Below are 14,055 nucleotides of genomic sequence, written 5' to 3' on the forward strand. Positions count from 1 at the left end.
TTACCTATATTGACTGAAATATAATTAAAAAGATAGTGAAAAAATATTTTGTACTTAATTAGTTGAAATAAAAATAATTAGAATCTAAAAAATATATATTTCTAATTATTTTGAGGAACTACTTTGAATAGTTTTTAAAAATAATTTGATATTATGTGAAGATATGTAAGAATGTCATAAATTTAAAAAAAATAAAAATAAATTATTTTTTAAAATAGAAATCCGTGAATATCCTATAAAATAGTTACAAAATATATCACGCACAATATTAATCATAACTATTTTTATATCAATAGACCTTATCAAATATATTTAATAATTTTATCTTTTTAAAATAAAAATATAAATTTTTAAAAATATTTATTATTTAATATAAAAAATAAAAGGGACGAAAATTAATTAAAGAGAGAAAAATAATAATATTGAAATTGATGCATTTAATAAAACTTTAATTTATTTAAAGTATCTTATATTTTGTGATGAAAAAACTCCTTTATTGGTGCCCTATAATTTGGGATGAAAGGAGTATTATCTATATAATATTATAAACATATAATATTTTTTAATTATAATAATTAATTTTTAATTGTATAATTCAACACAAAAGTATTATTCTATTTTATTTCTAATAATAATTAAAATTTAATATATGCATTAAAATTAATAAATTTTATAAAATTTAATTTTATATATATTGCAATTATGATAAAATTTGTAATTAGATATTTTGTGATGCCTTTGTCACACAATTGGGACGCAAAAATTTGTGGCAAAAAAATTTGTCCCAATAGTTTGAGATGGAATTATTAGTCCCAAATATTTGCGACAGTAAATTCCATTCCAACATCCGAGACTAAATTTCGGGACAAAATAATCCGTCGCAAATCTTTGGGATGGAAAATTCTGTCACAAAAATTTGGGATGGATTTTAGGACAGATGTGTGACATTTTTAGGACACTTTTTAATATGTCGCAAATCACCTATTTTCCAGTAGTGATTAGCATTATTTTAGGGCTATGTCTTTGGCTCTGCTCTCCACTCCTGAAATTTGCATCTTTCTCAAAACATTTATCTTTATTTACAAGGTGAATTTGATTGTTTTTTTTTTTATCTCTCTCCATTGAGTTTCTCATTATTTTATTTTTCTTTTAATTTATAGTTCTGATTTGATTTATGGACAAGAGGGTCTTGTTTTTTTTTAATGAGTTATAGGTCCTGTTGATCTGATTATTGAAAGGAGTGAAAAGGAGGCAGAATGAAGAAGGATGGAGTGGCAATGTCAGTGGTGATATGTTGTGAAGCAAGGAGGAAGCGGGAGCTAGCAAAGACTTGGAGGTTGGGAGGAGTAGTAACTCTAGTCCGGTCTTAGTCTCAGGTCCAATCAACTTAGACCAAATTTCAGACTAAAAAATCTAACCCAGAGTGCTTTCAAATTAGACTTTAGGCTAATGCTTAATTCGGTCTAGCCCGATCTTTATGCAACCATAAGTCAAAAATTATTAATAAAAAATTTGGATAATGAATTTATTATAAGTTTGATGTTGAACAAACAACGATAAGAATTAATAAATAACATTACTTGTTCAACACTATAATACCTTTCTCTTTTAAAAAATATGCTTGGTTTAAAATATAAGATATTAAATAGTTTTTATAATTTTTTTCAGTTATACTTCCACTTAATTTATGACTATTTTTTTAAAAAAATATTTGATTAAAATTTTAATTATCAATATCAAAGCACTTACATAAGATATTTAATAAAAAAATTTAAAAGATATAATTTTTTTAAATTAAATTTTAACTAACATCTTTTAAGAATTATAAATTAGTTACCATCATCTTATATTTTGATTTAAAAGGAGTAATTTAATTGATATAGCACATAACTTGACAAGTAATATGAAATAACTGACAAGTAAAGTCATGGAATAAGCACTTATATTTTTTTACCACACAAGATGGCAAAGCAAAGCTTAAGAGGGGGGGGGGGGAGTAAATTAGGCTCTAATAGCCGCTAGTAGGAGTGACAGAGACTAAAACTAAATGATAAAGTGACAGAGAGTAAAACTAAATGATAAAGGCCACGTGTGTCTTGTAAAGTTACTAAATATAATTAACGAGTAACGCAATAAAATGATCTTTTGGCCATAATATTAAATTTCACTTCACTCTAAAAAAATCATGCAGTGAGTTATTAGAATTGTTAGAGCCCAGCTTACAAATAAATTATATGGGTGGGTAGTCCTTTGATGAGATCATCCCCACATTCCATCACCGGCGAATATAAAAATAGGAATAAAGTCATTGTTGGGGAAAGGATGGTTAAGTTCGAAGAGGTGGGAGACGAGAAGATACCTGGAGATAGAAGGCGTGGAGAGGGGACCCACACAGAAGCGGGGGAACCAATGAAAAAGGGAGAAGGATAGGATTTGAAGCACAGTGTTTGACGTCAAAGTGAAAACCAAGACTGGACTCTCTTTAAATACGGCCAATACACTACAGGTAACAGCATTAACCTTCAAGAGCTCACCTCCGCAACCTTGTCAATCCTTCCACTGCTTCCGTCCTTTGCTTTTCATTCCCCACACTCTCCTTTTGCTCGGAAAAGAAATTTTCCCACCTTTGGCCTTTTCCCAGGTGCCGTCTTCCTGTTCCTCTCCCTTCCCCACCCTCTCCTCTCCGTCAATCTTTCCGTCCGTATAGAGTATTCAGTATAACGTTGTCGACTTCAGCTCTTTCACTGGTAGCTCCACGATTCTTCGACTTCAAGTAAATGGGTCTTTCGTCATTTTGTTTGAGCTAAAGCTTTCCCTTTCCTATCTCTCTCCTTATCTTCCGTGCCTCCTGCACCTCGATGCTTGCTTATTGCTTGCGGGATTTCAATCCAGACGACCACAACAGTTGCTCGGGTAGTCATCATGGACCATGCCTACAGGTTAAACACCAAGGAATCTCCCCGTTCTGGAGATGTCAGAGTTGGTGACGTCTCTTCGTCTTCAGATCAGTTGCATCGTGGTCCGGTAGCCAATACGCACGTACGGCAGGAAGTGCCTGATGATTCGGAAAGAACCGTGTCTGACGTGCCGGATCAGTTCATCAAGACCCAAATTGCCAGTCATCCTCTTTATCCTAATTTATTATCTGCTTACATTGAATGCCAAAAGGTCTTCCCTACTGTTTCTAAATATTCTTGAATTACTTTCTTTATGTGGAAAACGATAAGAACGAAATTATGCTTGCCGTGATCAGTGTTTGATTTACAATCACTAATTTAGCGACGGCTTAATGTACTTAAAGGTCGGAGCTCCACCAGAACTGGCGTCCCTCCTGGAAGAAATGAACCGTGAAAATCACCCCAGCAGTGCTCAGCGTCAGATAGGGGACGATCCTCAACTTGACGATTTCATGGTATTCAAATCCACTTAGGGCATTTGATTTCTTCGATTCTCAGTTTTGTTTTTTCCCAATAAGTTGGAGGGGGTCCCTAGAGATAAAAATAAAGCTCTCGAGTTTGTTTAGTTTTCCGGAATTCAAATCGATACATGCATCCCTTTCGTTTTAACTGTGCGTGTATATTGTTTCTGAATGGAAATTTGAATTGTTGATGCTGCAAGGAATCCTACTGCGAAGTTCTTGGTAGATACAAAGACGAGTTGTCCAGGCCCTTCAACGAAGCGACCTTGTTTTTGAGCAATATCGAGTCCCAGCTCCGCAACCTTTGCAAGGGAACATTGACAAATTCAACGGGATGTCGATCCGGTATATACTTGCGTTGACAAACCCTTTTTCGTGTTTTGTTTCTATGCCCAATTCGGTATTTATACCGCGAGCTATTCTCTCGAAGAACGCGTTGCTGTGTATTTTTTGACACGTATGTCGATAATCATGTAGAAGAGACCCTGGAGCGTTAATCGAAATTAATCGGATAATCCTTTTCTTTCTTTCATATTTCTTTTACTGAGCTTGAGTGGCCCTATGTTCGATAAAATACGCAGACAACCTTAGATCATTTGAACATTAATTAGAATCGTTACGGCGAGGCCCGTGCCACGAGTGGGGTATTAAATTCGGGTAAAACTTGGGTCCATTCGTTTGCCATGCGTGGTTCTAATTTCTTCTTATAAACATGAACTGTGCAAGTGTTTTCCCCACTTTTACTTCGGCGAAGTACATGGATATGATATCTTTCTCGATGGACAACTGATGAAAATTAGTATCTAATTCAGAAAGTCTGGATTGGAATTGGCTTGCCCTACTAGTTCAGTACAGTTTAACTAGGTTGTCTCTGGTTTTCGTTGTGATTACTTAGGTTTTATTTTATGTAGGATGATTGGTGAGAGTTAAATACCAAGTAAATTTGACGGGAGAAATGAGCTTCTGATCACTTTCTGAACATCCCTCGATGTTCACCCATCGATAAGCTTAGCGTTTCAATAAACCTATGACATGCATGAATTTCAGATAGATGGTTTTTCATTACATTTAGGCACCTCACAGACCCTGCTACTTGCGTTAAACCCTATTTTCAGGTGTGCTAGTGTATTTGAGAAGTTTATTGTTTTCCTGACCGAAGTGAATTGCATAGAAAAATTAACTTTCGGCTCTGGCTGGATGTTGTTAATGTCTTTAATTGGCATGTCATTGATGATATTTAATTGAAATATATAGATAAAGTTTCGATGTTCCACATCTTGTAATTGGGTTTATAGTCTGACAAAATGGAGAGGTCATCAACACATTTCCTTTTTAAGTATGAGCCTTTCTACTGATCCTCTTTCTCTTTCACAACTAAAAGGGGCAAGTTCGTTCTTAGCTTACGAAAGAAAAGAACGGATTGGGAAGTACCAAATAGGCAAGTGCTGGGCTGGGGACCATTTTTTATCGAATGCCATGACTTAAATTGGGGGCGCCAAATTGTCGTTCACACAACTTCCTATTAAAATTTATTAGCCATTCATTATAGGCCCTGGTAACTAAAAAGAAATAGATGGTAAATTAACTGGGAGAAATGGAGCAAATTGCTTTTATTGTCAAATATAGTAGGCTTTAATATCCTTATTTTTTATTTTTGGAATTAGAAATCTTGATAAACTTGGGGTTGCATTAATGCGCAGAGGAGGCAGGTGTGACTTCAGAAGAGGAACTGGGTTGTGGTGAGGTTGAAGCTGTTGAAGGTGACGGATCTTGTGGCAGTTGCCAAGCTGATAAAGAGATCAAAGAAATGCTTCTTCGTAAGTACAGTGGCTATCTTAGCAATCTGCGGAAGGAGTTCTTAAAGAAAAGGAAAAGCGGCAAGCTTCCAAAAGATGCAAGGATGACGCTACTCAATTGGTGGAACACCCATTACAGATGGCCTTATCCCACGGTAATATAATTAATTAAGTCCATTACTTATTCATTATCTAACATAGCGGGTGTTACATTCTCTAATGTTCATCAACACTCATTTCATTCCAAAGTGATGTTGGATTAGCGTTTTCTTGTTTTCTCCACGTTATACAATAAACTATGGTGGATGCTGATGTTTTTTACCTTGGCATTATAGTCTCCCGGCTGAGTTTTGGCTTTACCAATGCAAATTTGGTAAGCACTTGAACATTTGTCCTTGTATAGTTTCATTTGGTGGTTGTATGAAAAGAAGCTAGCAAGCGCCATATGATAGAAGCTAGCTTGCACCGTATACAGCTGATTGTGATTTTGAATTTAGGACCTGCGAGGATAGAGAATAGTAGTGACACTAGAAATTAATTATGATGTGCTGGCTGTAAGCCAAGTGGGTATTTATTTGTGAATGCAAGGGTAATAAAATCTGAAAATGGTGAGACATGCAGGAGGAGGAGAAAGTGAGGCTATCGGAAATGAGTGGACTGAGTCAAAAGCAGATCAATAACTGGTTTATCAATCAGAGGAAACGGCACTGGAAGCCATCTGATGATATGCGAATTGCCGTGTTGGAGGGTGTAAGTGGGGCTGCCTTTGGACCCCCTTTCTGCTATTCTGCTCCTCCGCCTCCGCCTCATTGATATTCCTTTCTTCTCTCACATCTTGCACACACGCGCACGTGTGTTCCAGGAGATCAATCTTTGGGACCTCCACACAAATGTATGAGCTACCTCTCAAATATTTGCTTGTTTATATATATACATAGATACGTGTGTGTGTGTGGGAGCAGCGTGTTTGTGTATCATATATGGGATTCCTGGAATTCCACCGGGAACGACCCGCCTAATCATCGACGCTGAAACAGTTCTATACTTGCTATACTCTCTGTACTTGATTGTTCTCTGTGATCGACGTGCTGCGATCTCGTCAATTAAGTTTATATGTGCCAGGATTGAACGTCTGCGATGGATTTTGTTTGCATTTAGAGCCTGTATGAGAGCTGGAAAATGGAAAGCATGTTAAACGTCGCGCGTAGTATATTTGCTTTGGATAGAGGAAGATGATATTTGTAAGTGGGTGGATCGGGGAGAAGATTTTCTGCTCCGTGCAAGTGGAAATAGCAACGAGGTTTCGTCTCATCTCAATTTGTGACCGGTCGGCTGCTGCTGCTTCGTTTAGCTGGTGCAGGAATTTCGTTGGTGTCTACTGTACTTCGTCCCTACCCTTCTCTACTCGACCAAGCTGCACTGCACGTCTGCACCTATTCACATTCACAATGGTCATTAATTATCTTTTGGACTTGATTTTCTAATTAACCCAAGCTTTGAAGAAATGGTAAATCCGAAAGATAATCCTCCAACAAAAACTTTGTTAAGAGGCTTTGGGCCGGGCTCGAGTTTTTTAACACAGCTTCGAGATCTCATTCATGGTCACGGTTCCACGCTTCTAAATTCAATATGCCTTTTTATTTAACTATATTATTCTTGGTATTAAAATTCCATTAATTCAATGTTTTTATGTATTTCAAATGGTTGTTTTTCAGTTAAGGATTCTCCGTATTTGAGCACTAAACTCCAAGTCTATTGGAGAAATGAAATTATTAATCATGTCTGCATATTCTTAACAAATTCAGACCGGAAACTGGATAAAAGAAAATTACGATATGGTATGGTCTCAATTTGTAAAGAATTTACAACATCGAAAAAATTCCATACGGGCAATTCCCATGTTTTGGGCCAGGCTAAGAGGTAAACGAGTGCCGCTCGGCCTTCTTCAATCAATTTCTTTTCTATATATATATAAAGCTTGGAGCTTGGCAGGAGGAACGTGATTGATGAGAATGTAAAATACAGTATTTATGGGGAGTTTTTTCACCTGCCAAGAAATTTATAGGGACTTATATTATTTACAAGAGCACGACTTTTTTTCTCGTGTACTACTTTTTTTATTTCAATCTATTTTTATCCTTTTTATTGAGTTTCGTATAATTATCATCATCATGTTCCCTTGTATTCCAATAAAATTGAGATTTTAGAAAAAAGGGTGCAGGCTTCAGGAAATTGTGAAGTTGTTATCCCTCGAAAATGTATTTTTTTGGGGTGTATAATTTTGAAGTGAATTGATTGTGATGGGTTCGAGTGATGGCGCAATAATGAAAGGAAACGCAGTACAGTTTTGTCGAATAACTTGATGCGTGTCCACAGGACAGCAACTTCCGTGTGGAACACCATCGCTTCCAAATCATGGAGTGTCGAACTCCCGTCTTCCTCAATCCTCATTTCAGTGCGCCTTCTTAATCTATAGTGTCATGCCACTGGCTATTGTGTCTACGGTGAAGCATTATTTCTTTCGTTTTAAAAATTATTTGTTTAAAATAATAATGTCACTCTATCATTTTTCAGAGATTGCGGAGGCAAGGTAAAATTTAAATAAACGTATACAGAGCTGGTACAAAAACAAAAGTATATATAGTTCTACGCATGGACGAAACGCGGAGTTTGAAGACTCCGCGGCGTTATTTATTGTACTTTATAAGATATAGAATAGTGTCTTGTTAAGCTTTTTTATCTTTGATATTAATTAAATATTTCTTATAAATGTTGTTCATATTGGAGAAGGGAAGCATCAATTAGGCATGGAATGCAGCATGCCCACAGACAACAAAGCTGATTTCAACATGCACGATGCATCAGTCAACATACATTTATATAAAATTTATATAGAGACATTATATTTATAAATTATAAAAAAATGTAATTCATTTCATATGCGTAGTTAGATTTAAACTTAAATCACGCTACTGCGAAAGCTGAAAAATCACCTAGTCGAAAAATGCTTCGTGCTTCTGGCTTGCAAAATGAAATGAAAAACGCTGTTGGTCGGCCCTTTCCTTTGAGGCTTCAAAGTCGAAGAGAACCCCGGGCGCCCTAGTAGGCTCGCAACAAGAAAGTATCGGGTTTATTATAAAAAAAAAAAAAAAACAAAACAAGTATCGGATTTCTCGTATATATGTCAGCCCCCCAACACACGTACGCACGCACGCACACACACACACACACACACACACACACACACACACATATTTGCTTCGTAATTTCAAATTTACGACATATATTAGCATATTTTCGCTTTGGATCCTGTCAATTATTAGTTTTCGATCGAGGTCTATAAACTAGATAACAAGGCAACTCCGGCTAGGTTTCTTCTTCTTCTTCTTCTTTTTTTTGGGTACCCTGACGATTATGGACATTACATAGAAAACAAAAGGTTACGTAGCTTACTAAATTTATAATCCCCACAAGCGCATGCTGTGGCATGCACGTAATGATGTGAGATTTCGTATAGAACCTGCTTATAGATTTTGAATATCGAGGGTCTCCAATTGATCTAGACAAAGATATTGTCATCTTACTAGCTAGCTGGATCAGTAACACTCAAACAATGTAACAAGGATTTGTCCCTAATGTCACTTCCTTCGATGACTTCGTAATTAAAGTTCCATCCACTTGATGCCCTGAGTTTGAAAGAACGATTCAACGCCGAGTTTCTTCTGCACTATCATGTCAATGGCCTCACATGGCTTGTTTTTCCCTTAGACTCTATACTTTTTCCTAGATGACAAGTGAAGGCATTGGAGCAAGGAAGCTTGCAACAATGCAACCCGTTTCTGCACATATGATAATGACCATATGTCTCTGTAATTTTTTGGCTGAATTTTCAACTCAATGCCCACCTCAATTCTTGTACTGTTGCAGCTTATATAAAAATCAGTTTTCTGAATCAAATCATAAATAGATGATATCTTGCTGGAAAAAGGATTTTTCTTAAAGCGACACAGCCTTGTAAGTAGATCGTACTGGAAAATAATTTCATTCATGGCTAGTTTCAATGTTCACAAGTCACCAGCTTTTTGATGAATTAAACGCCTCTTCCGTGCATCTATTAACCAAGGACCAACAAATACCACATGTATTTGCATTCAAATTAAACTAACTTAGCAAGCCTTAACACCTATTAGGTTTTCGGTTACGTTTTCCCCTCAAATCAAGCTAGTTAAACTGTGGGGAGACATCACCAAGGAAAAGAATGTCATTTTGCAAGCACATGCACCACAGAAGTCAGAAAGTACATTTGGCTCTGATTAAAAGCTCAAACCGAGACATTCATAAGTTGTTGGGGCACATAATTACAAGGATCCCTCTTTGAACTGAGCACATGTGTACTTGAGGATTATATGTTCTGCTAGACCAAGCAGTTACTTTTGCAATATCGTCAGCCAACAAAAAAAAAAATGAACGAAGAAAATAAAAATAGTTACTGCGCAGGGACCACGTTAATACAGGGAGCAAGGCTAACAGAATCTACTAAATCTCGCTGTCCTAAACTGAACCGATTAAAAGTCACGCCCACATACACATGATAATAAAACCCAGCAAAAATCCAATCTCCCTTCTTTCTTTCTTATTTGCATGAAATTTAATAAATAGTATAATATGCGCGCGTATAATTTAATCAAAGAATATTCATACAATTGTCTGTAAAACTAGGATGCTTTTTATGATTTTATCGAACAATTACACATTTAATCTAATTAGAAATTGCATCGCATAACCCTAAAAATATAAATAACTTCGTATTAGACAAGTCGACTTGCATTTTATTCCAGGCACGACACTGATGATTTGATGAACCATTACAGTGAAAACAAGAAGATAATTTTTTACCACTTCCTTCATCAGGTTACGGTGATGCTAGTATCTCAAAGGGATGTGATGATCAACTTGAAGCTTGCACCAATGACAACATCCTGATAACAAGGAATTAAATTGAAAGAAGAAACCCTTTAAGAGTGTGGCTCATCAGGAAAACACATATAAGCCCCCTTTTTATTTCTTGAAAATTTTAGAACAGCATCGCGAAAATTATCATTACCAGATGATACAGATATCATATGTTGCAGGAAAATTAAACTAAGCTTCTGGCTAGCCACCACATGACCCAATAATTCCATGTAGAGAGACTCCAATGACATATAGCCAGAGAAATGAAGGCAGTGAGAGAGAGAGAGAGAGACGTAGAGTCACGATAGCTGTTCCTCAACGGTCAACTCCTCAATCATATTGCCATGGTTGATGAGGGGATTAAAGACCTGTATTTCAGAACACTTGTTGGGTAATATCATGTTCGGAAGACTTTGCTGATCATGCGAGCCGTGTAGAGGCAGGGGATACTTCCGTGCTATGACCACGGAATTGATAACCTCATCCGTCGGATGAAACACGGAGAGCACCTCGAAGCCTCGAAGATCGCCGGGCTCAACCACAGGGTACAGGAAAGCACGAGCCCCATGGGCGCTCCTCAGCATCAGAAGCGCTCCCGGAGCCATGTACTCGGCCAGATGATCGATGATCCGATTCTTCTCCGCCTTGTCCATCCCCACGAGAGCCGCCAAATAAACAATATCATACTCTTCCAAGTCCTTGGTCACGTCCAAGATATCGCTGGTGTGAAAGACCATGCGCTTGGACAAATCATTATCAGAAGAAAACAAGCGGAGGGCCATGGAATTGGCCTGTGGGTCGATGTCATAGTTGTGGAAGGTGGTGGTGGGGAGGTGATTGGAGGCCAGGACGATGGAAGTGAAAGGGAGAGGACCCGAGCCGACGAAGGCTATGGTGGAAGGGACGCGAGTGCAGTGCTGGGTGAGGATGGTGAACTCAAGGAGGCCGAGCTTGAGGTAGTTGGAGTAGTAAGGGAAGATGTGGAGGTGGCGGAGAGGGTTGTCGAAGGAGCCGAGGATGGTGGAGTAGTGGCTCTCGAGAAGGCCTTCGGCCTGGCCACAGAGTCGAATGAGTTTGGATCGAATCTCTTGAAGGCTTTTGGGGAGCTTGGTGACATCAATAGGGCTGGGTGGTATGCATGTGAGGACGAGTTGGGTAAAAAGGGTGTCGACATTCTCGCAGGGTTTGAGACTATTGAGGCTGGAGATCTCGTCGTAGAGGTCGCAGATCTTTCCAATCAACAAATCTTCCTGGCTCACCATGTCGACACTATGAGGAGGCTGCTCTGTCTTTTTTGACAGACCCTGTGTCCCTAAAGAGAAAATGCTCTTTGAACGGAACACTATGTTAAGGAGACGCTGAACCCCTGGGGAGGGCGGGATCTGTATTTATGCCCATTGCCGGGCCCCACGCGGGCCCCCGACACTTTACGATCATTGGCTTATTGCTATTGGGTGAAGGCGTGTGCTGTTCATTTTGTTCCGCCATACATGGATTAGAATCTAAAATATTATCGCCTTTCCCCGTGCCAAAAAAAAAAAAAAAATATATATATATATATATATAAAACCACAGACAACAATGTTCTGGCTGTGTCATTGATAACAACTAATTCATTTTTATTCGATAAATATGTGCTGGTATTGGCATGTAATGGAATTAGGGTTTTGGGATGCATCGTGATGAATTCCCCAGAGATCCCATGCTCATGGATTGCACATGTATGCGTATAATAAGTAATAAATATGAGGAAGGGAATATATGTGTGTCTCTTTAATTAGGTGAAAGAAATCCAAGGACCAGTAAAGGTTGAGAAAAGGGCATGAAGGAAAGTGGGAGAATGAACGTCCACATCGCAAGGGGCTTTCGGGGTCAAAAGTGTGGTAACATTTCAGGTAAGAAGTGTGATGGAGAATCTCAGAGTCAATATCAAAGTTATTGGCGGTGGATGCAATGTGATTTACTAGATGCTCTTGCATTAATTTCTCCTCCCCTCTCTCTCTTCCTCGATCGGGCCTTGATGCTTCCCAGTAAAACCTTGAATTACAACAAATAATTAGATTTTGCTATCAATTGGACAATGATCACCCGACCTCTTGTTGTTTCATTATTTATTTCAGCAACAAAACATGGGCGTTCTGACGAAAAGGGATCACATCAACGCTCCAACGGGGGAGAACAGTACATCTTTGTCATTCATGAAGCTCATGGTCCAACATGAGACCGTTAAAAAAATAAAAGTATCTTCACTGTATTGTAATTTATCGTGAGAAGTTTCAATTGTATTTGAATGTACCAAAGAATTGACAATATATAATTAGTTTTTGTTCTTTTTTGTTTTCATCTACAGCTACTCGCCGTTAAGGTACGTAGTTGTATTGTGAATATCAGAATATATGTCAGAGTCCAATTTGTGAAGTGATAAATAAATGGAACATGTTTGTTGAGTGCTGTGTAAGCTACTATCAGCATCGATTCAGTTCACACGGGATAGACTATACATTGCCGGTTTTAAATGAAAACGAAAACCCAGTGCATCCAAATACATCCTTTCTATTCCCCGCTTTTACCCGATAAACATAATTTAATGAACGCTCTCGATCGAGGAATTTTCTCTCACACATCGTAGATACATGATTTACTAATAACTCATTAATAATATTGTTGATTGGGATTATTACTGAACAAGATTCGGTGCGTCTGGCCTTGATGGAGCAGTCCACTATAATGATAGGAGACAAAGTTCGTTGTTCTGCAGAATGCGTTTGAATTCTCGGATTCCCTTCATCTTCGGCCGCATACTACTACCTTTTCTTTTTCTTTTTCCAGTGGCCGCATACTACTTCCCAACTGGATCGCTCTCCCTTTTGTTTCTTTCCTGAAATTAATTCTCTTTCCCCTCTCTCCTCAATTTATTTTAAATATTATCGCATCGCAAAATCTATTACACTGATCACCTCTGCAAGTGCAAAGAAAAATTTCATCTCAAGACCAAAAAAAAGACTCCAGACATATAATACAATGAATTGATTTTTTTTTAAGTTAGGAATTCGCCAATTTTGTAATTTTTTAAAAAGTAGGTCAAAGAAGATTTTTTATTTTATATAAAAAATAACAGTGAAGGAAAATAAGGAAAAAAAGGAAACTTTTCAAAAAATTCAAATATAGAAAAGATTATTACGTGAAAAACTCGGATATCCTTGTAAATTGGTGGGTGTATTATTTTGTTTGTTGTGACAAAATCTATGAGAGGCCGCTGGTACAGAATTTGTCTTTAGAAAAGGTGGGAAATACAGTGTATGGGTAACGATGAAAGGATATGTGGATCCTCATCGTGTTGACATTGAACAAGTTGCCCCTCTTGTTCCACTTCAACCCTTTCCTGTATTAAAAAAACATTTGTTATCCTTTACTTTGATTCCTTCAACTTCGATGGTGCAGATGACTCCATGCCATCTCCTTTAATTATTTTTCCGAAAGTTATGACCATTTGACGCCTTGTACGGTTCTAGGTTTTCCTCTTTTTCATCTATTTTTTCTCGTTCTCATATATATTCCCCCCCTAGCAAAATCCATGTCCAACAAATTATGCTATTTTTTATTTCACCGATTTCAGAACGCAAGTTAAATCATCCAACGCTAACTTAATTATAGACGCATCTTAGTCATTCAATCTTTTAACTTTGACACTTTCATTAACAAAAAAAATTCATACATTAAACTTTTAAATATAAACAAATTAATTTTTCAAAATAATAATCACTAGCATGGAAAGAGTATTTGAAATCAATGATAATATGGGTAGAAAAACTAAAAAAATATTTTATAAAATCAATGAACTAAATTAAAATTTTATATAAATCAGAGTATCAGAGATATACACACTTG

General features: G+C 37.2%; 2 protein-coding genes across 4 annotated transcripts; one reads left to right on the forward strand and one right to left on the reverse strand.

Annotated features, from left to right (window-relative positions):
• Positions 1-2,333: 2,333 nt before the first annotated feature.
• On the forward strand, positions 2,334-6,958 carry LOC129317820 (homeobox protein knotted-1-like 1). 3 transcript variants are annotated; one of them, XM_054962226.1, is made up of 6 exons: positions 2,334-3,168; positions 3,302-3,412; positions 3,619-3,763; positions 5,119-5,369; positions 5,550-5,587; positions 5,836-5,952. In XM_054962226.1, the coding sequence occupies exons 1-5, from the start codon at positions 2,923-2,925 to the stop codon at positions 5,559-5,561; spliced, it is 765 nt and encodes a 254-aa protein (XP_054818201.1). In that variant the 5' UTR covers positions 2,334-2,922; the 3' UTR covers positions 5,562-5,587; positions 5,836-5,952. The 3 variants fall into 3 exon arrangements, with proteins under 3 accessions (XP_054818201.1, XP_054818191.1, XP_054818185.1); XM_054962216.1 differs by lacking the exon at positions 5,550-5,587 and having other exon boundaries at positions 2,353-3,168; positions 5,128-5,369; positions 5,836-6,958; XM_054962210.1 differs by lacking the exon at positions 5,550-5,587 and having other exon boundaries at positions 2,361-3,168; positions 5,836-6,958.
• Positions 6,959-10,002: 3,044 nt separating this feature from the next.
• Positions 10,003-11,529, reverse strand: LOC129317812 (nicotianamine synthase-like). Its single transcript, XM_054962202.1, has 2 exons — positions 10,319-11,529; positions 10,003-10,193 (listed from the first exon to the last, which is right to left on the reverse strand). Exon 1 carries the CDS (start codon positions 11,427-11,429, stop codon positions 10,467-10,469), a length of 963 nt encoding a protein of 320 aa, XP_054818177.1. The 5' UTR covers positions 11,430-11,529; the 3' UTR covers positions 10,003-10,193; positions 10,319-10,466.
• Between the last annotated feature and the right edge of the window lie 2,526 nt (positions 11,530-14,055).

The sequence above is a fragment of the Prosopis cineraria genome, unplaced genomic scaffold (assembly GCF_029017545.1).
Source record: "Prosopis cineraria cultivar Desert tree isolate PC_DT_omini unplaced genomic scaffold, ASM2901754v1 PC1, whole genome shotgun sequence".
Classification (NCBI taxonomy): Eukaryota; Viridiplantae; Streptophyta; class Magnoliopsida; order Fabales; family Fabaceae; genus Prosopis; species Prosopis cineraria.